The sequence below is a fragment of the Colias croceus genome, chromosome 23, assembly GCF_905220415.1.
Source record: "Colias croceus chromosome 23, ilColCroc2.1".
In the NCBI taxonomy this organism is placed as follows: domain Eukaryota; kingdom Metazoa; phylum Arthropoda; class Insecta; order Lepidoptera; family Pieridae; genus Colias; species Colias croceus.
Window position 1 is genome coordinate 4,899,607 of NC_059559.1, and position 21,877 is coordinate 4,921,483.

The 21,877-nt window shown below is 33.9% G+C and overlaps 2 protein-coding genes and 1 long non-coding RNA gene across 9 annotated transcripts in view; 1 reads left to right on the forward strand and 2 right to left on the reverse strand.

Annotated features, from left to right (window-relative positions):
• The window catches only part of LOC123702124 (kinesin-like protein KIF3A), a 31,626-nt gene extending 25,269 nt beyond the window's left edge, over positions 1-6,357 (reverse strand). For 3 of the 4 annotated variants that reach the window (XM_045649776.1, XM_045649778.1, XM_045649775.1), the window contains exons 1-2: positions 6,196-6,357; positions 5,724-5,933 (exon numbers count right to left, since the gene is read on the reverse strand). In XM_045649776.1, the coding sequence (XP_045505732.1) occupies positions 5,724-5,933; positions 6,196-6,201 (216 nt within the window). In that variant the 5' untranslated portion in view covers positions 6,202-6,357. Of the gene's footprint in view, positions 1-1,146; positions 1,168-5,723; positions 5,934-6,195 lie in introns of those variants that run through there. The other variant, XM_045649779.1, reaches the window with a different exon arrangement.
• Positions 2,548-3,985, reverse strand: LOC123702140. Its single transcript, XR_006752814.1, has 2 exons — positions 3,717-3,985; positions 2,548-2,960 (listed from the first exon to the last, which is right to left on the reverse strand). It is a non-coding gene; the product is annotated as an uncharacterized LOC123702140 (long non-coding RNA).
• Positions 6,358-6,837: 480 nt separating the features above from the next.
• The window catches only part of LOC123702122 (coiled-coil domain-containing protein 186), a 36,152-nt gene continuing 21,112 nt past the window's right edge, over positions 6,838-21,877 (forward strand). For 3 of the 4 annotated variants that reach the window (XR_006752813.1, XM_045649772.1, XM_045649774.1), the window contains exons 1-10: positions 6,838-8,093; positions 8,996-9,208; positions 10,369-10,488; positions 11,573-11,681; positions 12,562-12,716; positions 14,193-14,302; positions 15,027-15,186; positions 18,467-18,604; positions 19,753-19,854; positions 21,619-21,712. Coding sequence is in view for 3 of the 4 variants with exons in the window: in XM_045649772.1 (XP_045505728.1) it covers positions 6,996-8,093; positions 8,996-9,208; positions 10,369-10,488; positions 11,573-11,681; positions 12,562-12,716; positions 14,193-14,302; positions 15,027-15,186; positions 18,467-18,604; positions 19,753-19,854; positions 21,619-21,712 (2,299 nt within the window). In the remaining variant the exon portion in view is untranslated. Of the gene's footprint in view, positions 8,094-8,995; positions 9,209-10,368; positions 10,489-11,572; positions 11,682-12,561; positions 12,717-14,192; positions 14,303-15,026; positions 15,187-15,403; positions 15,445-18,466; positions 18,605-19,752; positions 19,855-21,618; positions 21,713-21,877 lie in introns of all 4 variants that reach the window. The other variant, XM_045649773.1, reaches the window with a different exon arrangement.

Consider the following 21,877-nt stretch of genomic DNA (forward strand, 5'->3'; position numbering starts at 1 on the left):
TTTTTAGGCGTTATTATTATACCTTACAAAATCGTTTATTGAACATTATCGATTATATTATGTTTGCTTTTTTTCATTATAATTTTCTTTATTTAATTTGTTATAGACATTGTTAGTTGTTACAATGTGCCAAATCGAGTATCACACAGATATATACTATGTTGTCTATGGTTCTTCATTTTTTTCTTCGTGTAGAATGTAAACACAACCTACCCACCATTCGACAAGACTGACGGTAGACAACGTCAATCCGGACGAATGGCGGGAAAGTTGCATTTGTTCTTCTTCTCTATGGTTCTTCTTTTTTCTTGACTCTTGATTTGTCTATGAGACTCAATAGATATAATAGCAAAAAATATATATTGTACCTTTTAAGTGTAGGAGAGGAATATGAAAGGATATGAAAAAGTGATTTCAGAACAGAGGATGGAAGGGAAAACGTGCGAAGAATAGAGTTAGTATAATATTATGATATCATAATAGATTTCAATAATTAACAGCTAACAATAGCATACAACTTATTACGGTTTTATACTCAAGAGATGTGGTAATTTTGTAAATATTATTTTGTTTTTAATGTATTTTTTTTAAGTATAGTAGTATTCGATCTATGAAAATCGACATGAATATTTATAATTAAAATTGTATGCGTAAATATCAAAACAGTATAATTTAAATACTAAAGTTATGTTTAACACAGATAAAGCTATGAGAAAGTAGGTCATAGTTCTGTTACTATTAGATTAACTTCCTCATAATGGATATAATTTTTAATAGCACGATTCATTTTAGTGCTAATTAATTAAAAATTATTTATTATAATCTTAATGTTATCACTTGTTTATCTAAAACGTTCTCAATTATTAGTACCTACCTACAACGATTTAATAAAATATGCATAGTATAAAACAAAGTCACTTTCTCTGTCCCTATGTAGGTATGCTAAAATCTTTAAAACTACGCAACCGATTTGATGCGGTTTTTTTAATAGATAGTGATTCAAGAGGAAGGTTTTAGTATATAATTTATTAGATATTAGACAAAGCAGGCGAAGCCGGGGGCGTAAAGCTAGTAAGTAATAAATCGTATATTTAAGGGTTATCGCGAAGATTATTTTAAAACAACTATATTCACAAAAAACACTACCTAAAAAACAACCTAAAAATTTCCATTGCAACACCGTCTGTCGCAATGCCGAATTTCGATGACCTCCAATTAGTCCGTTTATAAAAACCGTGCTCAATCATAGTACACAATAACAATACAACTGAACAACGCTATACGCAAACTACGCGAACAACCTTCCACCACAAGGGCTCAACTACGAATGACGTTACGACAAGCGAGTGCATATCACCACCTTTCGACACGCTATTACATGCCGTATCTAGTCTACTTGTATCTATATCTATGGTTCGTGTTTAAAATAATATTATAACCTATTTCCCGTACTTGCGGCGTGAATTATCAACATCGTAGATAATCGTTGTGATTAGATAAAACAGTTTCACACATGTTGAAATATTTCTGATAATAATTAAGTGGAACAAAGGTTCTTTTAATGTATTTCTTTTTTATATGTATACAGGGTGTCCCACTGTTGGTATACGAAGCTCAAAGGAGGTTATAGTTTTGCATACGCTGAGTACGTAAAAAATACTTAAAAAAATTCCAGACGCATTTTTTTTCAAATAGATGAATTCTTAAAACTGTACACCCCTAACAAGCAACCCGCCCATTTTTGCCACCAGCGTCCAGCACATGAGCTATCGTTTAAGATTATGTTTTCATAGGCAAAATGCTCACATTAGAGTCTAGAGAAGCGGTACATGACGGCTGCGCGAAGCTAGAGAAGAAAACATGGATTTTCAGGAAAAATTAAGCAAAAAATTTTTGACGTAATTTTGTTGTTGTATTTTTTACGTGATCAGTGTATGCAAAACTACAAGTCTCTTCGCGCTTAGTATACCAATAGTGGGACACCCTGTATAGTAACTAGCTTACATCCTCATCAAAATCCGTAGCTTAGAAAGATTTAAGCATACAAAGGGACAGAGAAAGCGTCTTTGTTTTATACTATGTAGTGATTTAGAATTTAGATAGATGTTTGGTTATGTATTACTCAAGAGTCAAGAACTACTAGATACATATTGAACTCGAAAAAAAAAATTATGTTAAGTAAAAAGTAGGTCAAGGTCTTAAATGGTGTTACAAAATTATTATTGAAGTACCTACTTAGTATAGGGTCATTGCGCTGGTTTTCGTCCAATTATAGGAGTTGCCAACTTTGTGATACGAAATAAATATTTTGGAGCACCCTTCCTTAAACATATAATATTTTTTTTAAGTCCTTATATAGTCTTCTTTAAGATAATATTAAGGGAAAATAAATCATTTTGATGTATCTTTTTATTTAAATTATTTTCTGCAAAAGTAGGGTAAATGCTAGTTTTCGTCCAAAAAAACTGGTTTTCGTCCTAGTGTAAGCTAGTTTTCGACCACCGTGTAGAAAAAGGAGGGTAGGTCAACTATTAAGTTAAAAATCAATTACAGGTAAATATATACGTTTATTTAATTAACATTACAATTTCTCACTACCTTACAGGTTTAGTTTTACTTGTGGTTTTACTAATAATAATCAATATAACTAGTCAACACTGAGATCTATGTAGCACTTGGCAGTCCTTATAGGCGTTAGTGATGACTGTATAATCATTCGTAATAAAGAAAGGAATGCGTTCCTTACAATGTAAATGAAACAAGTAATAATTACAGGACTAAGAAATAACATCAAAAAACAGAAATATTCATTCTAACAACAAAAATTTTCATTCTAATACTTTGTTTATCAAATGAAACGTACTATAAACACACAGCCATAATAATAAGTTTTAGCTACAGAATCTTCAGTGTACGCAGCGTCTTTTTTTTCTAGATTTCTTAGACTCCTTCGAGGCCATCTAAAAACAATAAGATCTTTCTGAGGATACGTTGAGTAAGTATAATAAAAAAATACTGCATTGGCAAAACAGACCTGGAATAAAAGATGATATTCAAGTGAATGATAATCAAGAAAAATACAGTGTATTATGTCAGACCTACCCCCATTTATGCTACGAATAATTGACTCTACTTCACATAAGGAGAATGATACATGACTGAATGAATGACAATATTAGGTACCTACAACACTCTAGCCCTCACCAATTATTTATAAGGAAGATACTGAATAGAAAACTTTTCAATACGTAAAAATAGACGAAAAGTAATGCAAAAGAATGGCTATATTTAATTTTTGGATACTCCAATACTCATTCATGGACGAAAACTAAAACATTTAAAGCTAAATTTAGTTTTCGTCCACTTCTTTAAATATTTTTTTTATTTTGGCAGCACTGACATAGCAGTGGACGGAAACCAAAAAAACTAAACTAATAGCAATAAAGATCACTTCGGGATAAACTATTCAGTATTTTAAAGGTCCGATAAAGTAAAATGACCCTAACAAATATTCACGTAGCTGTTTGAGTTTCCGTCCACTTGGACGAAAACCAAATATTTTGAGAATTTAATAACCTAGTATCCGTCCACTTAATATTTCGAAGAGTATTATAAAAATGTATGATAAACACTTATAATTGCGTTTATTATGCTTATAAATAAACATACGTACCAAAAACATTACGTAAACTAGCTAAAACAGTGATTTACCTTACCATGAACTTTTCTCGCCGGCAAATTTTTCTCTCGCGCGATGACATCTGCAAGGCACGTATGCGAAGCGGCCACATTTACGTTAATTTTTTGAACTCTCTTCTTGTCAAATCAAATTTTAATGTTGATAGTACTGTTGCTTAAACATTATGGACCGTAAAAAGTGCAAACTTGCGCGGGGAGGTAGGTTTGTATTCAAGTTTTACGCACATGATTGTAGCAGGTCAGTCAAATGGACGAAAACAGAAGCTGGACGGCAAACCAGCGCAATTACCCTACAGTTCATAAAATATAATGTTGTGTACAAACTTTACATAAAATCTTGCTTGTGAAACTTATATTCATTATTTTCATTTATTTAGATTTATAAAACATACAACATTACAAACATAAATTAATTAATAATATGGATTTTTATTTGGTTAATTTTTGTTAAAGAAGAAAAGAGAAAAAGGAATATTTTCACTTGACTTGTTAGAAAATCTGTGACGTTTTTGATAAACACATTTTTTTTAAAGTATTAACTATTTATGACGGATAAATCTTAGTTTTTACAGCAACTATTATGTTGAAATTATGTAAGAGCATTCATTCATTCATACAAAATGCAATAATATTATATCTTACTATAAGAACTTTTATTCAAATGTGTAAGTTATTATTTTAATAAATATAAATCATATGAAATAATGTTTAGCTTGTATTTTCTATAGCTGTTCACTACATAGTATAAAACAAAGTCGCTTTCTCTGTCCCTATGTCTCTTTGTATGCTTAAATCTTTAAAACTACCGAATGGATTTTGATGTGGTTTTTTTTTAATACATAGAGTGATTCAATAGGAAGGTTTTAGTATATAATTTATTAGGTTTGAGACAAAGCGGGCGAAGCCGCGGGCGGTAAGCTAGTTTTTAAATAAAGGAAGGAGACCGAATGATATTTCGCATGTGCAGTTTAAAAGATTAAAGTCATTAGTCTGACCGGTTGGTAGTGACCCTACCTTCCAAGCCACTGGTCGTGGGTTCGATTCCCACCCTAGGCAAATATTTGTGTGAGTACCTATATAAGTATTTATTTAAAATTATATATGTATGTTTATTAGCTATCTGGTTTCCATTACACAAGCAAAAGCTTAGTATGGGATCAGATTGTGCCGTGTGTGAAAATTGTCCCGAAATATTTATTTATTTGTAGTCACTTTGAAAACCAATCTTTGAAGTGGACTTTGAAAAGAATTGCATTTGACAATATTGTATTTAAAAGCAAATTGATTAAGAAAGGCTTTGTTAAGAAAGAAATTAACAAAATGCAATCTAATTTTTGTAGCTGTAGGTTGAATTCTATAAATGTTAATTTAACCCATCGAGCCCCAAGCGGCCCGTTTGGTCAAAGACACATTAGATTTTCTATTGTGTCTGTGGTTCCGGGGCCTGAGTTATTAACATTAAACCATATTAGACTAGGTATTTAATATTTTTATCATTTTTAGGGTTCCAAACCTAAAAAAAAAGGAACACTCATCATTTTGTTGTCCATCTGTCTGCCTATCAACACCTTTTTATAGTAGTTTGTTACAGTAATCTGTTAACTGTTAAAATTTTAAAATAATACACATGTATCTAATTAGGTCACTTTGAGGGCAGTTAATTTACATTCTTGTTAAAGTAAAATAATTATAAATACTGTAATTTGTGAAAGAAACACTTATACACAGCTATAGTAGAAGGTATAAATAAATGGCAATGGCAACCTAATGTAGTAAGTATGTACTAATGCAGGTGATGTCATCTTTTAAAATTGAGAAGAAAAAATGCAATGTAGTTATTTTTAATTAAAAAACATCATTCAAAAAGATGACCACACGATTTCAAATCCAAATTAAAATTAAGTACAATGAAAATTAACGATAATTATTGTTTTATACTATGTAGTGATTTAACCTAAACAGGAAATGGATTTGCTGCAGAATTACGTCATATCTCATTATAAGGTTATTTAATATTTCCTTACCTGACTAGTGTTGCTATCGAAGACTGCATCATAAGCGTAAATGCGCGGCGGCTCCGGCGGGGATACATTCGTCCTCGTGACTGCTATGGTATTATTCACCGTGTCAACTGATACGCAGTTGTACGAGCCGTCGATTTTTTCCCTCGAATCCATCGGACGCAGGCGCACAACCACCCGAACATTCTCGACCGTCCCGCCCAACTCCGCATCCTAGCCGCGAAAATTAAAAAAAAATTGAATAATTCCATTTTCCACACACGTGCCTCGCAATATGCGTAGTTACATGACCCTGACATAAATCCTATATGAGTCACGCGGAAACGATTCTGTTGCAAGTAAAAGTTTGGCTACGTAATCGAATTCGTTAATTCCAATTGGAATACGCTCCCATTGCAGCAATGTGGCTGAGGAAATGGTGAATTACGAAATGGTAGCCCGGAAATCACATGATAAGAATAGTAATGGCACTTACAGGCATTTTGCACGTTGTTCCTCAGTTGATTCACGCACCAGAGTGTTTATAATCGCACTGAAGCAGTGACGTCTTTGTTTGTCGAATATTGAGTAAAATCAATACTGTCGACCTACTTTTCTTTGGGCCCTCGATTTGTTCGCAGTTCGCACTGCCCTCGCTGCTTTGTAACGAAAATGAAATTGAAATGACAGTTAATTTATAGGTGTTGCCTTAATAGCGTTTTTTATTTATGGCAATAATTTCTAATTTATTTATTATTTAATTAATAGAGAAAATACAATAGTTATAGATTATATTTATATGATACTTAATCATTGCTGTGGATACTAAAATAAAACATAATTAATATTGTACAATCCAAACAAAATTTATAAATTGGCAGAATCCGTCGCGTCCTCACCAATGTCCTCACTGGGATCGGGAGTTGCCATTAGAAAAAAAGAAGAACAAGAAAATAATTTATAAAGAGAAATCGAAGTTAAGGTTTCTGTGCGTAATTAAAACAATGTGAATATTTTATAAAAAAACACTCAAATGTAAGAAAATTAGTTTCTAAAAGTGCTTCCATCGATTCTTTCCTTGATGAAATTGGAAAAGTCAAAAATATAGGTGTGATGGTGTCAAGTCAAAACTCGAAATCAAAATACTGTCAGTGCTGTCAGTGTCATGATAAAAAATAGTCGAGTGATGTTTATTTTCAATAAAAAAGAAAAACTTATCGATAAATTCCCCAATGGCTTTGTTTAATTTGTAATGGATAATTCTAGCAACCGTATAATAGAATTAAAACGTAAAAAATGTCGGGCGATACTGTCCAAGGCTTGCCCCATATTGAGCCTGTCGACGTCAATACCGTAGTGAACGAAAATAATATATTATGTGATTTATCTAGTGATTCGGGCGCTGAAACCTTAGAATCATGTTCTGCGACGTATGCGCCGTCTTCCGATTCCGAAATATCGCCTTTAAATTCTCCTGATATTGATAAACAGGCCAATAATGAAAGGGCTATAGAAGTTGCGGAAAAAGAAAGTAACTCTGCCTTTCCTGTATCGATAAGCCCAGATAGCGAACAAATTAGCTTTACATGCTCTGAAAAACAAAGTCTCGATGACTGTAATACAGGAATTAACGCCAATCAAATGGACGAAGATGTTTGTAAAAATAATCAAGTTTCAGATAGTCCTTTATTGTCTGAAAATAAATCTTTATCCGCCTCCGAAGATAATCTCAGTAACATTGTATGCAAAGACAATGATCACTTGAATAAATCAACAACAAGTTTGAATGTAATTGACGAGAAATTTACAATAGAATCAACGATCAGTAGAAGCGCTGATAATTTAATGAATGTCGAAGGAACCAACGAACTGGACACTGAACAAATTTTGAACGAGTTCCAAAATCAAAAACACAAAGTTGCCGCAACACAAAAGATATTACCGGACAATGTGCAAATAGATTTAAAAAGTAAAATACCGAAAGAGATTTTATCTCAAGACCTAGGCAGTATAGTTCGAAATGTACACGGTATCTTCTCTTCCGTTAGCGGTAGTTTAAAAAACGCATACAACAACCAACGAGTAACACAAAAACCTGTAAAAACGAAGCTCCCGCAAAGCAAAGTTCTAAACGACATATTTGAAGACGCAGAGGATAAAATAGTTAATAATCCAGAAACTATTCCGGAAATAACAGAAATCGTTAAAACAGAGGAAATAAACGATAACGATATTAATAAAAATGTTTTAAAACTTCAAATAGAGTCGTTAGAAAGAGTTTTAGCGGAGCAGAGAAGAGATAATGCATCGTTACGAGAGAAAGTTAATAGGCAAATGGAAGAGATACAAGTGAAGGATCAGGCTTTCAAGGAGTTGGAAGTTAAGATTGATATGGTAATATATTTCATTAGAATTATTAAGCAATGTATATTATAGTGTTGAAGAATAATAATTATTAAAACACAAATTTATTCAAAATAGTTTTAAATTTTGAATGATACAAGGAATTTTTTTAAAAGCAAATAATCTACTCACTAACCTCATTAGATAGAAATTTGAACTCAAATTTGATTGTTTCCTACTTGAAAAATGAATTGCCTTAATTTAAAAATATGATAAATACGGAAATTTATTTATATACAAGTAGCCACGACACAATAGAAAATCTATTGTGTTGTGGTCAGATCGGGCTGCTCGGGGCTCAATGGGTTAAGAGTAACAAACATACTCATAAACTTTCACTTTTATTTATTACAGACTGGCCGGTTGGCTTGGTTGGTAGTGGCTCTGCCTTCCAAGTCACTGGTCGTGGGTTCGATTCCCACCCGGGGCAAATATTTGTGTGATGAACATAGATGTTTGCTCTGTGTCTGGGTGTTAATTATCTATACATATAAGTATTAATTTAAAATTATATATGTATGTTTATCAGCCATCTGGTTTCCATAACACAAGCGAAAGCCTAGTATGGGATCAGATCGTGCCGTGTGTGAAAATAGTCCCGAAATATTTATTTATTTATTTATTTATAATATTTGTAGGATTTATGATTTCTATTTAGCTTAAAAAAGTTGCATTCATAACATTATACCGCAAATTTTGTAGCCTTATTTTTCGCTTTTCATATTCTGTTCTTCTTCTGCTTTGTTAAAAAAAAACTCTATCTATAAAAAAACGGCATCAAAATCCGTTGCGTAGTTTTAACGATTTAAGCATACAAAGGGACATAGGGTCAGAGAAAGCGACTTTGTTTTATACTATGTAGTGACTAGTGATAATTCCATTCTAATTCCCAGATGTCAAAACGTACAGAGCAAGCGCAGCGGGAAAAAGACGCAGCGGTCATGCGATACGCGAGCCTCGAGTGCACTGTGATCGAAGCCAGGAAGACCGCTGAGAACGCTCTCAAAAGTGAACGGTCAGCAATTGCTGAGAAAGAGCTGCTGGTGAATAAGCTGAAGACGGCGAGGGAGGAGAAACAGAGGATATGCCAGTTGTATGATGATAAGGTGGGGCTTGTATATATTTTTTCTTTTACTTTCTTTTTTTTTAAGAGCGTTTTCACAGGATCCGATCCGATATTGGTATCGGACGCCGATCCGATATCGGAGGTAAGTAAAATGTATGATGTCCGGTCCGATATCAGATATCGGAGCCGACACCGATATGCCAGCGATACTATCGGACGCCCGTGAGATAATGTACAGTGTTGCCAACTCAATTTTCTAAAAACTGTATGTGTATTTTCAGTCATAAAGGGCGCTAAATGTTAAAAAAATGTTGTGTGGTTTTATGAAACCACGGTAAAAGTGAAACTATTTTTCACACTATAGACATTTAACTAAAAATGATCGTGTTTGTACGATAATTATCGTACGTATCGTGCGTCACGCGACATGCGCTACACAGACCAAAAAGTTTGAGACGATGTAATTAAAGTTTCCAAATCCTTTACTTTACTTTAAACCTTTTAATTCAGAAAACATACATTTAAGTATCTAAAGGCATTAAAAATACGATTTATACGGCAGCTATTTTAATACCTTATTAAAATAAACGGCAATTGGCTGAACTGAAGTAAACAAAAATATATTGCGTTCTTAAATTCAACCGTATCTTCAAGACATTAGAGTCTATTATCTTTATTTACTCATTCTGCCTCGCTCCTTCTCCTACTCGGGTGTTGTGCTGTATAATGTATTGTTGTCATTGAGTCACAGATTGAGTGCTTTGTTTTTAACCGACTTCAAAAAAAGGAGGAGGTTTGGCACCGATATCAAATCTATTTAGTAAATAGCACATCTAAATAATACGCAGTAATTAATAATATTAAATCTTTTTAATATTTAACTCATCCGTTTTTGAAGTCGGTTTTTTTAACGTAGTTATTTTTACTGTATGTACAACTACCGACGATCTATCAGTTGGGGCGTGATCTATATTCGATATAGAAGTCAAAAATATAGTTTTTAGAATTTTTGTCTGTTTGTCCGGGCTAATCTCGAAAAGTACTGTATAGATTGACTTCAAATTTTGCATGAATATTACTTACAGGTCGGGTGAGGCTTTAAAACGACGGTATCGCGGACGAAGTCGCGGGCAACAGCTAGTATTACATAGTTATGGTCGAAATCACTAGTGTATAAAATAATTTATTTATTCCTTCCAGTGCCACGATCTAGCGAACAGTGAGAAAGAAGTGTCGAAAGTTCGGGAAGATCTCAAGGAATTAGAGGGACGATTGAAGTGGACTCAGAGCAAACTGCGAGCTGAAATGGACGCTTATAAGGTATATCCATACTAATATTATAAATGCGAAAGTAACTCTGTCTGTCTGTCTGTCTGTTACTCAATCACGCCTTAACTACTGAACCAATTTGCATGAAATTACGTATAGAGATATTTTGATACCCGAGAAAGGACATAGGCTAGGTTTTATCCCAGAAATCCCACGGGGACGGGAACTATGCGGGTTTTTCTTTGACTGCGCGGGCGATGCCGCGGGTGGAAAGCTAGTTATCTATAAAAAGTGAAGTCCCGTGTCCCCGTAGTGGGGTAAGGGGCAGATGCATTATGCATACATCTGTTTCACTGATCGATTTTCTTTAGGGACAAGTAGGTGATCAGCCTTCTGTGTCCTACCAGACCGAGACATTTTTTTTTTCTTCGTCTCCACCGGGAATCGAACCCAGGACCCCTCGGTTCTACGCTCACGCGTCAACCACTGTACCAAGGAGGCGGTATATTATCTATACATATCATAAAATCATAGGAAATTCAAAACTGTACATTGAATATTTTTTTTAATAATACTTGGGACGTGATCTACAATAAATACCGAGGCCAAATATATAGTTTTTAGAATTTTCGTCTGTTTGTCTGTATGTATGTTCGGGCTAATCTCAACAAGTACTGCATGGATTTACTTCTAATATGGTACAGAGATAGCTTGAGACCTGCGGAAGGACAAAGAATAGGTTTTATCCCAGAAATTGAATGGAAACGGGAACTGCAGGTTTTTCATTCACTACGCGAGCAAAGCCGCCGGCGGAAAGCTAGTAAGATATATTAGAAGAGACTTGAAAAATAATTAAAGCATTCCGCGTCATAGTTGAAGGAAATTAAAAAGATTCAAAAAAATAGCATGTGTTGAGCATACGTGTCAGAAGTGAAACTTCTTTGACAAGATTCAAAGATACCAAAATCGTCGTCTTACTCCATAACGCGACGGTATTGCCATGATGCAACCTTGAAATTTTACTCTCAAAGAAGTTCCACTTCTGACACGTGTGATCAGCACACACGCTCTTTTTGGTATTTTTTTCTTTAGTTTATTATGTAAAATACATGTTTTTGTTCAATACATTTACTAGGAAAGTGCCGAACGAGCCGAGAAACTATCGCAGCAAGTTACAGAATTAGAAACCGCTAAAGAAACTGCGTGTATCAACGCATCGGACTCTGCAAGGGCTAAACAGTTGGGTATGTTATTTTACTTAATTATATGCTCATAAATCGCATTAAAATAAAATTAGAGCGTGTGTGCCGAGCACTGGCAAGATTCAAAGATAACAAAATCGTCGCCTTACTCCATGACGTGACGGTATTTCCATGACGCGACCTTGAAATTTTACTCTCAAAGTGCCTAAATAAGTTTCACTTCAATAAATATAGTTAAAGAATAACAAGCAGTATTAGATAATCTTGTGAAATTATTGTGTCGTCACCGATCATTGATAAGTGTACAAAGTTTGAATTATTCTGTCCATATAAAGTGTGTCAAAATCGAAAAGGATTCGGTTACATCTTCTATAATATAAAAATGAATCCCAAAATGTGTTGGTAAGCGCATAACTTGAGAACGGCTTAACCGATTTCGTTAATTCTTTTTTTATAATATTCCTTGAAGTTCGAGGATGGTTCTTATGTAGAGAAAACGTGAATATGTACCACGGGCGAAGCCGGGGCGGACCGCTAGTACAAACATACAGATGAAGCTAATATAATCATGTTAAAAAGGAAGACGAATGTCAATGTTTTTTATGAAAAATTTCAAGAATTTAAAGTGACTTTTCATCCTATGTTAGATATTATTACTTATTTTTATCCAATTATAATGAATGCATTTTTTTCGTATACATTTTAGTGGTATTACCACAAAACAATTTAAACACAGTCTAACTTTAAACCAGGGATCTGTCACTTTAATAGTTGTCTATGTGAAATACGACAAAACCAGATTAAAGAGAACCCGCGCTTAAAGTTAAACCCTGTCTATTTTTTGTGGTAAGACAGTAGATGTTTATACGATCTATATACCCCTAAAATGGTTTTATGTACTTATTTAATTCAAATATTTCAGAATCAGAACTAAAAGAGAGTCAAGCTGCCCTAATTTTAAGGACACATGAAAAAGAAGACTTCGAAAGAAGACTAAATTCAACATTACAGCAATTGGAAACGTGTAAGAGGGAAAGAGACGAAGCTAGCAGCGCTCTCGCTCACACACAGGCTGAGGTGAGAAAAATATTTTAAACTAGCTTCCGCCCGCGACTCCGTCCGCGCGAAAAAATTAAGAAAAATTAAGATTTTTTTTCTACGTATTTTTCCGGGATAAAAAGTATCCTATTGTATGCCCAGGATAATAAGGTATAATTATACCAAGTTTCATCGAAATCGAACCGTTAGTTTTCACGTGATGCCTGAACATACAGACAGACAGACAAAAAATTTTTTAATCACATATTTGGGCTTGGTATCGATCCAGTAACACCCTCTGCTATTTATTTTTTCAATATTTTCAATGTACAGAATTGACCCTTCTACAGATTTATTATATGTATATAGATAGACTAACTGCGCTCCGCTGTTGGTCTTAGCGTGATGATAGCCTATAAGCCTTCCTCGATAAATGGACTATCTAACATTGAAATCGGACCAGTAGTTCCTGAGATTAGCGCGTTCAAACAAACAAACAAACTCTACAGCTTTATAATATTAGTATAGATTATTTACTAGCTTTACTTCCAGACAAATTAAATTCCCCTGAGATGCAAGTAGCCACACTTTCGCATCATTCGCATATTTACTTCATGTATGAAAATATACTAGACTATACAAATGTACATTTTAAAACGGTACCCTATTACTGAGACTTCATTGTCTGTCTGTCTTCAGGCTATCTCATAAACCGTGATAGCTAGGATGCTGAAATTTTCACAATGATGTATTTCCAACAAATACTAAAAATTAAAGAAAAAAAACCTTATTAAGGACACCCCCCATAGTACGGAACCCTTCGTGCGCGAGTCTGACTCGCACTTGGCCGGTTTTTTTAAAGTTGGTTAGTCGCCTTTTAATATAGTCTAGTTTATTTATTTATTACACTTTATTGTAATACAAACATTAAATAATAAGAAACGATAAAAAGAAAATATGGTACTAGAAAGATGTAGTACAATTGGCGGCCTTATCACTAAGCAGTGATCTCTGCCAGGCAACCAAGCGGTAAAAAAGCGAAATATTTAGTAAATAAAATTTTGGAAGTAGAATTAGAATTTAAATAACATGAAAATAAAAAGTAAGCACATAGTTTAGTTGGAATGCGGTTAAGTTTTTTGTTAAAAACAAATTATATTTATCAGCGATAAGGCCGCCAATTTGTACGGTGAAGATTCCTTTTGTATTTTATTGTATTTTATATTTGTGCATTGTACAATAAAGTGTTTTTTATTTATTACTAGCTTTCTACCCGCGGCATCGCCCGCGTAATCAAAGAAAAACCCGCTTAGTTCCCGTTCCCGTGGGATTTCCGGGATAAAACCTATCCTATGTCCTTTCTCGGGTATCAAAATATCTCTATACTAAATTTCATGCAAATTGGTTCAGTAGTTAAGGCGTGATGGAGTAACAGACAGACAGACAGACAGAGTTACTTTCGCATTTATAATATTAGTATGGATTATTTATTTATTATATTTTATACATTTTCAGTTGGAGCGAGTGAGACAGCATGCGTCCAGTCTTGAAGAAGAAGCGGCTGAATTAGCAGCTTTAAGAGCTCAAGCTGCTTTGGCTGATACACTTAGTTCACAGTTGCAGAGGTGAGATATTTTCCATATAAATTTTCCTTTATACAGTGTGGAAATTTTCGATGGGCCCTGGTGGGAAAATACTTGAAATACTGAAGATTTTCTTGCAAGGAAATTCTTGTTTTTCGGTAGTATTTTACAAAAGAAAAAAATTGTCTATTAAAAGTATCGATATAAGATATATATTTTATAGCATATTCAAAAACAAAATACATACAATGATTTTGATAAAACATTTCAGCTCATTTGAGAAATGTGCCTGATTTAGTAAAAGCTCATTATCACACCGTTAGGCCCGGCGCCGATATGACCAAGCACAGCGCAGCACACTTTTCATTGTCAAACTATTATCAACATTTTCCTCATTAAAATAACGTTCAAAAAAACGCGTCCTTTCGCGTGTGACTTTTCGATGCTCCCCGAAATAAATTGTTGTTATTTGATTTTGAATTTTATTTTAAGGAAAACAATGTCGAAAATAGTTTGACAATTAAAAAATGCGCTGCGCTTCGCCATATCCGGCATACGCCGGGCCTTAGTATGCATTTTCTGAAAACTTTTTGCTCATGTATATTTTTTTATACCATCAGAAAGTAGAGATTTCAACGAACACAATGCCCCCCGACTTTATGAAAAAGTTGATATACACGCACGCGCGTTCTAACTCCATTTATCATCGAATATTTAAAATTCAAGTTAAAGCCTCATCAAACATTAAAAAAATATGAATATTCAGGGAAACAGAACTCCGGTCGCAAGCGGAAGATGCATTAAACGCGGAACGAGCTCGAGGCGAGACTTGCGCTAAACGTGAAGCGGCCGCGTTGGAGCACGCAGCACGACTCACCGCTACACATGTCGCGGAAAGGGCAAGGGCTGCACAGTGCGAGAATACGGTATAGTATATACAGTACACTACACTATACACTATACTCGACAGACATATACACTACACTAAACTGCACAAGACAGTACACTATACTTGTACACTACACAATACAGTAAGCTGCACTAAACTGTACAGTAAACTAGACAGTACACTACACTAAACAGTACAATACACTACATCTTACAGTAAACTGAACTAGATAGCAGCACGACTCACCTCCACACATGTCGCGGAGAGAGCACGGGCTGCACAGTGCGAGAATACGGTATAGTATATACAGTACACTACACTAGACACTATACTCGACAGACATATACACTACACTAAACTGCACAAGACAGAACAGTACACTACACTATATAACAAACTACAGTTGACAGTACACTATACTAGACAGTACACGACACAATACAGTAAACTGCACTAGACTGTACAGTAAACTAGACAGTACACTACACTAAACAGTACAATACACTACATCATAGAGTAAACTGAACTAGATAGCAGCACGACTCAGCGCCATGCATGTAGGGAAACTTGCGCTAAACGTGAAGCACGGGCTGCACAGTGCGAGAATACGGTATAGTATTTAAATAAAATAGTAAACCGGTCTGTCACCGGTAAACGAAGAAGACATTTATAAAATATTAATGACGCTAAAAAACACTAACTCCGTTGGTTATGATAACATGGACACTAAAGTTTTAAAATTATCTGCAATTTACCTAATTACCCCTCTAACATACATAATTAATCTATCGCTGACTGAAGGAATATTTCCCAATAAATTAAAATTCTCAATTGTAAAGCCACTCTACAAAAAAGGATTAAAAACAGAAATGAGCAACTACCGACCAATTACTCTAATTCCCATATTATCAAAAGTCTTTGAGAAAGTTATGTTTCAGAAAATTGAGAATTTCTTTACATCTTGCAATATCCTTAAAAAAGAACAATTCGGATTTAAAAAAGATAGCTCCACCACCGTAGCATGCTTTTCATTAATAAAACAAATTACAGAATGCCTTAATAATAAAAAACTCATTAGTTGTGTATTCCTGGACATGACAAAAGCTTTTGATTTTGTCTGTCACAAAACACTGCTGTCTAAGTTGTCGTGCTATGGAATAAGAGGTAACGCCTATAATTGGATTAAAAGCTATCTAGAAAATAGACTACAGTGCGTGGAAATCACTAAAACCATTAAATCCCACCAAAAATCATACAGGTCTACATATACATGCAACAATTATGGTACACCACAAGGCAGCATATTAGCCCCCCTCCTGTTTTTGGTATACATTAACGACCTACCAGACGCAATAAACGTAGACAGTATACTTTTCGCAGACGACACTACGCTTATAATAAAAAGTAAAAATAAGGAAGACTTAAAAAGGGATACAATTAAAGCTCTAGACGACGCTATACAATGGTTAAAACTAAATAATCTCCAAATTAATATGACTAAAACAAATATAATTAATTTCCAATCATACAATACAAACTTACAACTTGACATAAAATACAAAAATAATCAACTGACTACTGTTAATGAATGTGTATTTTTGGGTATAACACTAGACAAATTCTGTAACTGGAAACCACACATTGCAAAAATTATAAATAAATTAGATCGTTTTGTGTATGTGTTAAGAAAATTAAAACAGACAATTAATTTAGATGTCGCCATGATCGCTTATCACGCATACGTATCATCGGTACTTAGATACGGTTTAATAATATGGGGTAACTCTGTAGCAATACAATCAATATTTAAAATACAAAAAAAATGTATTAGAGCAATGTGTGGAGTCCATTTTATGGATAGCTGTAAGCCACTATTTAAAAAATTGAAAATCTTGCCTTTGCCATGTCTGTACATTTTGGAAATATGTTTATTCGTTAAAAAAAATATTAGCTTCTTTGATAAATATGAAAAAACAAATACCACACGACATAGAGAAAGATTGCGCTTACCTAAAATCCGCCTTGCGCTATATAGAAACAATGCGTATTGCATGGCAATCACTATTTTCAATCACTTACCAATAAAAATTAGGGAACTGACATCGAATATTTTTAAAAATAAAGTATATAGACTGCTACAAGCCAAAAATTATTATAGTGTTAAGGAATACTTGAACGATAATGACATTAATGCATGAGTTACCTATAATTTAATTTAATTGTAATTTTGTATGTATTTTGTAATTTATTATCTTTTTTTTTAGTTGATTGAATGTATTAATGTGTACCTATATTATTGATAATTTTATTGTACCTTCAAAAATTTTTGCACGCCATTTACAATGGCAGTATATGTGATATAAATATTGTATATTAACACCTTTGTATGACCATATACGTGCAAATAAACAAATTTGATTTGATTTGATTTGATTTGAATAAAAAAATGTGTACGTGTACTGTACACACGTAAGAAGTGAAACTTCTTTATGACCTTATTTTTCCAAAAAATAATTTACTATATGCAAATTTACAGAAATACGTCGAATCACGCGTGGTAGGGATAAGAAAAAGAAAAATGTCATGCGTAACGAAAAAATGTTACACTAAATTTTTTTCCAACCTCGATAAAGAAGTTTCACTTCAAAAATGTGTCTCCGTCTCGGATGTTTATTCAGTAAACTGCACGCACACTAGACAATACACTTGACATTCAGTATTGTGCACTATAAAACACACTTTGCAAGACAATACACTACAATAGACTGTACACTAAACTAGACAGTGCTTTATACTATACTAAACAATACACTATAGTCTATACTAAACAGAACACTACACTATACAGCCGCACGACTCACCGCTACACATGTCGCGGAAAGGGCAAGGGCTGCACAGTGCGAGAATACGGTATAGTATAATTATGCAGTACACTCATCGACAACACAACCACTAGACGCCTAATGTAAGCTTTTATGCACGAAGTTCAATCTGTCAACAATTTGAAGTATTGGTGAAGCGGGGCGCTGCATTCTCATTGGCTAATTCAAGGTCACCAAATGCTCTAGAGATGGGACATAGTCAATTTGTATTCACATACTTTATCGATATATTTTTTATTAACATACTTTATCGATATATTTATTTTGTATACACATATTTTATCATTGGAAATTGAATACGATGTTATAACATCGTATTCAATTTCCAAATCCAAATCTTTGACTGCGCGGGCGAAGCCGCGGGCGGAAACCTAGTATTATATAAATAAGTCAGTTTTAAAAATTACTGTATCCATAATTTTCTAAAAATTCCAGGCGCAAGCGTTAGCCGCTGACAACGCGTCACTCAGAGAGAAGGTAGCGGGTTTGGTTCTTGAAGTGACCAAATTGGAAGAGGCTTTACGTGAAGAGACTGAAAAGAGGAACAAGGAGACTAGAGTACTTGCTAGGAAGGTAATCTATACTAATATTATAAAGCTGAAGAGTTTGTTTGTTTGAACGCGCTAATCTCGGAAACTACTGGTCTGATTTGAAAAATTCTTTCGGTAGGCTATTATATAGACTACATATCATCTCGCTAAGACCAACAGGAACGGAGCAGTGCGGGTGAAACCGCGAGGGGCAGCTAGTTATAACATAAATAAATGGCGGTTTAAAATTGTGGCAATATGAATCACTACATAGTATAAAACAAAGTCGTTTTCCCTGTCCCTATGTCCCTTTGTATGCTCAAATCTTTAAAACTACGCAACGGATTTCGATGTGTTTTTTTTAATAGATAGAGTGATTCAAGGGGAAGGTTTTAGTATATAATTTATTTGGTTTTAGACAAAGCGGACGAAGCCGCGGGCGGAAAGCTAGTATTCAATATTTCCTAATAAGATGATTAAAGTATTCCGTTTCCAAAGGAAATAACACCATATACTGACTATATACTAATGGTCTAAGATCCGAATATAAGGCGAAATTCAACGGCGTGATAATAGAATGAGACCAATTTTATAATTAATTTAGTCTATTAAAAAATGTATTAAAAATGGGTTGACTGGGAAAATCCTGGACAGGACATTTTTAATTAATTAAAAAAAAAACATTTATTTTAATTTTTTATTAATTGCAGTTTCGAGATAATAAAACAATTTTGTAATAAAACAGTGCTGACATAATTTTTTTTTCATAATCCTATCAAGTGAAAATAACTGGTACCGACATACCTGTTTATACCTGCCAACCTAGTCGTTTGTCCCGGTAAATATTAGAAAACGACTATGGCTGCATATTCTGTAGGTTTCATACTTTAAGTCTATTATATATATTTTTTTTATTATCTTGATACTGCAATTAATTAAAAAATATGTTTTTTTTAATTCATTAAAAATGTCCTGTCCAGGATTTTCCCAGTCAACCCATTTTTAATAAATTTTTTAATAGACTAAATTAATTATAAAATTGGTCTTATTCTATTATCACGCCGTTGAATTTCGCCTTATGTTCGGATCTTAGACCATAACAAAGCTGACGACTAAAACTATTTGAAATTTTCATCCAAACGTGTCGAGCCGTTCCACACTGATCGAGAGACAAACAAACAAAATTTTCAGGTAGCGGAACTAACAGAAGAAGCGGCAGAAGCGAATAAGAAGTGGGAGTGGGAGAAGGGAGAAGTTGGAGTGCTGAAGAAGAAACACGCTAGTGCCATAAAGGTGAGCGTACACTAAGCAGTCCCAGTCAACCCATTTTTAATACATTTTTTAATACACTAAATTTATTATAAAATTGGTCTCATTCTATTATCAAGCCGTTGCATTTCGACTTATATTCGGATCTTAGACCACTACTAATTTTATGTTTTTATACTTCTTTATAGTAATAAATAGTAATTTGATTGTTGAAATTTTGCCTTGTTTATGTAAAACAAGTGATAACTGCGTTAAAAACAACCGACTTCAAACTTGCACTTGCAACATTTACAAATACAGACAAAAATGCTCATAAAATAAAAACTACTGGGCCTATCCGAATAAAATTTTTATGGGACCAATTCGACACCATCCCGCATCGAACAAAAAAGGAATCACGTAAATCGGTTCAGAAACCTCAGAGTAATCGGTGTACATACATAAAAAAAAAACATACCGGCCGAAATGATAACCTTCTCCTTTTTTTTGAAGTCGGTTAAAAAGGGAAACACGCAAAAATTGTTAACTGTCATACGTATATTAAAATTTCGTTATTATTAGTCTATCATGAAAAAAAAAACAACAAACAAAAATTTGAATTGGTCAGTAAAATAGGCATGACGACAGTATCCATAAATGATCGTATTAGTGTTTTTAAGGGAAAATGTATAATAAATAAATTCAATATAGTGACTTAAAAATCTTAAAAACACTAAGATTAATGAGATTATCAATAAAATAAAACATTGAAATTCTGCAGTTCGCCATTTTGACTAAAACACGCGTGACGTCACGATTAAGTAAACAACTCACGTCAGATGTACTTTGTTGTTATGAATATGTTCAGAATACGCATTTTTATTTATTTTCTATTGTTTCACGTATGCTTTATCGACTCAGAACAGAAATATAATTGCGAATTCACGAATACGTGGTTTCGGGGTTCTGCGCGCCAACTTTATACAATCATTTCTTATTATTTTCTCGCTTGAAATAATTACAAACACATTTTTGAGCATTATTTTTATGTGGATTCACACTGCAATACTGCACACTACTTATAAACTTTGAAATTCGTTTCTATAACACACATTAAATAAATATTTCTTTAATTTTCTTCGCAATGCGTACAAATAATTACGTATTTACTAAAGAGTGACGTCACGCCTACGCCATGACACCTGCGAGCTGTTTTGGCACAGTTAATAAATATTTTTTGAAAAATGGCTTTTATCTTCGTTAAATTTAAGTATATTACCGAAATATAGGGTTTTTCTTGTATAGTAAACGTATACACACATTATGGAAGAGGATTTCAAAATCTTTCGTCATGCCTATTGTATTGCATATCTCTATATATGCGCTTCAAATCACTACATAGTATAAAACAAAGTCACTTTCTCTGTCCCTATTTCCCTATGTCCCTTTGTATGCTTAAATCTTTAAAACTTTGCAACGGATTTTGATGCGGTTTTTTGTAATAGATAGAGTGATTCAAGAGGAAGGTTTTAGTATATAATTTATTCGGTTTTAGACAAAGCGGGCGAAGCCGCGAGCGGTAAGCTAGTAGCAGATAAAATAACTTTTGAAGTGAAACTTCTTTAGGCGCGTTGCGAGTAAAATTTCAAAATTTCAAGGTCGTGTCATGGCAATACCGTCACGACATGGAGTAAGGCGACGATTTTGGTATCTTTGAATCTTGCCAAAGAAGTTTCACTTCTGACACGTGTGCTCGGCACACACGCTGTTTTTTAATTATTTGAGTATATATAGTATGGTTTTCTTTAGGAATTAAATCGAGAATTACAACGTGCGTTGAAACGCGTCGAACAGTTGGAAGCTAAGATGCCGCAAAATGGTGACAGTACATCTATTAGAACTGGTGAGTATCGTTAAGTTCTCAATTATCTCCTATCCTGGTTTCTTTTTTGCCCTATCAATCACAGAAACGTTATCAACACGAACCAGTGGTTCCATAGACTAGCGCGAAAGAAAAAACTCTTTTTCTGTATAATACAAAGTGTTGATTCTTGTTTGTATTTTCTGT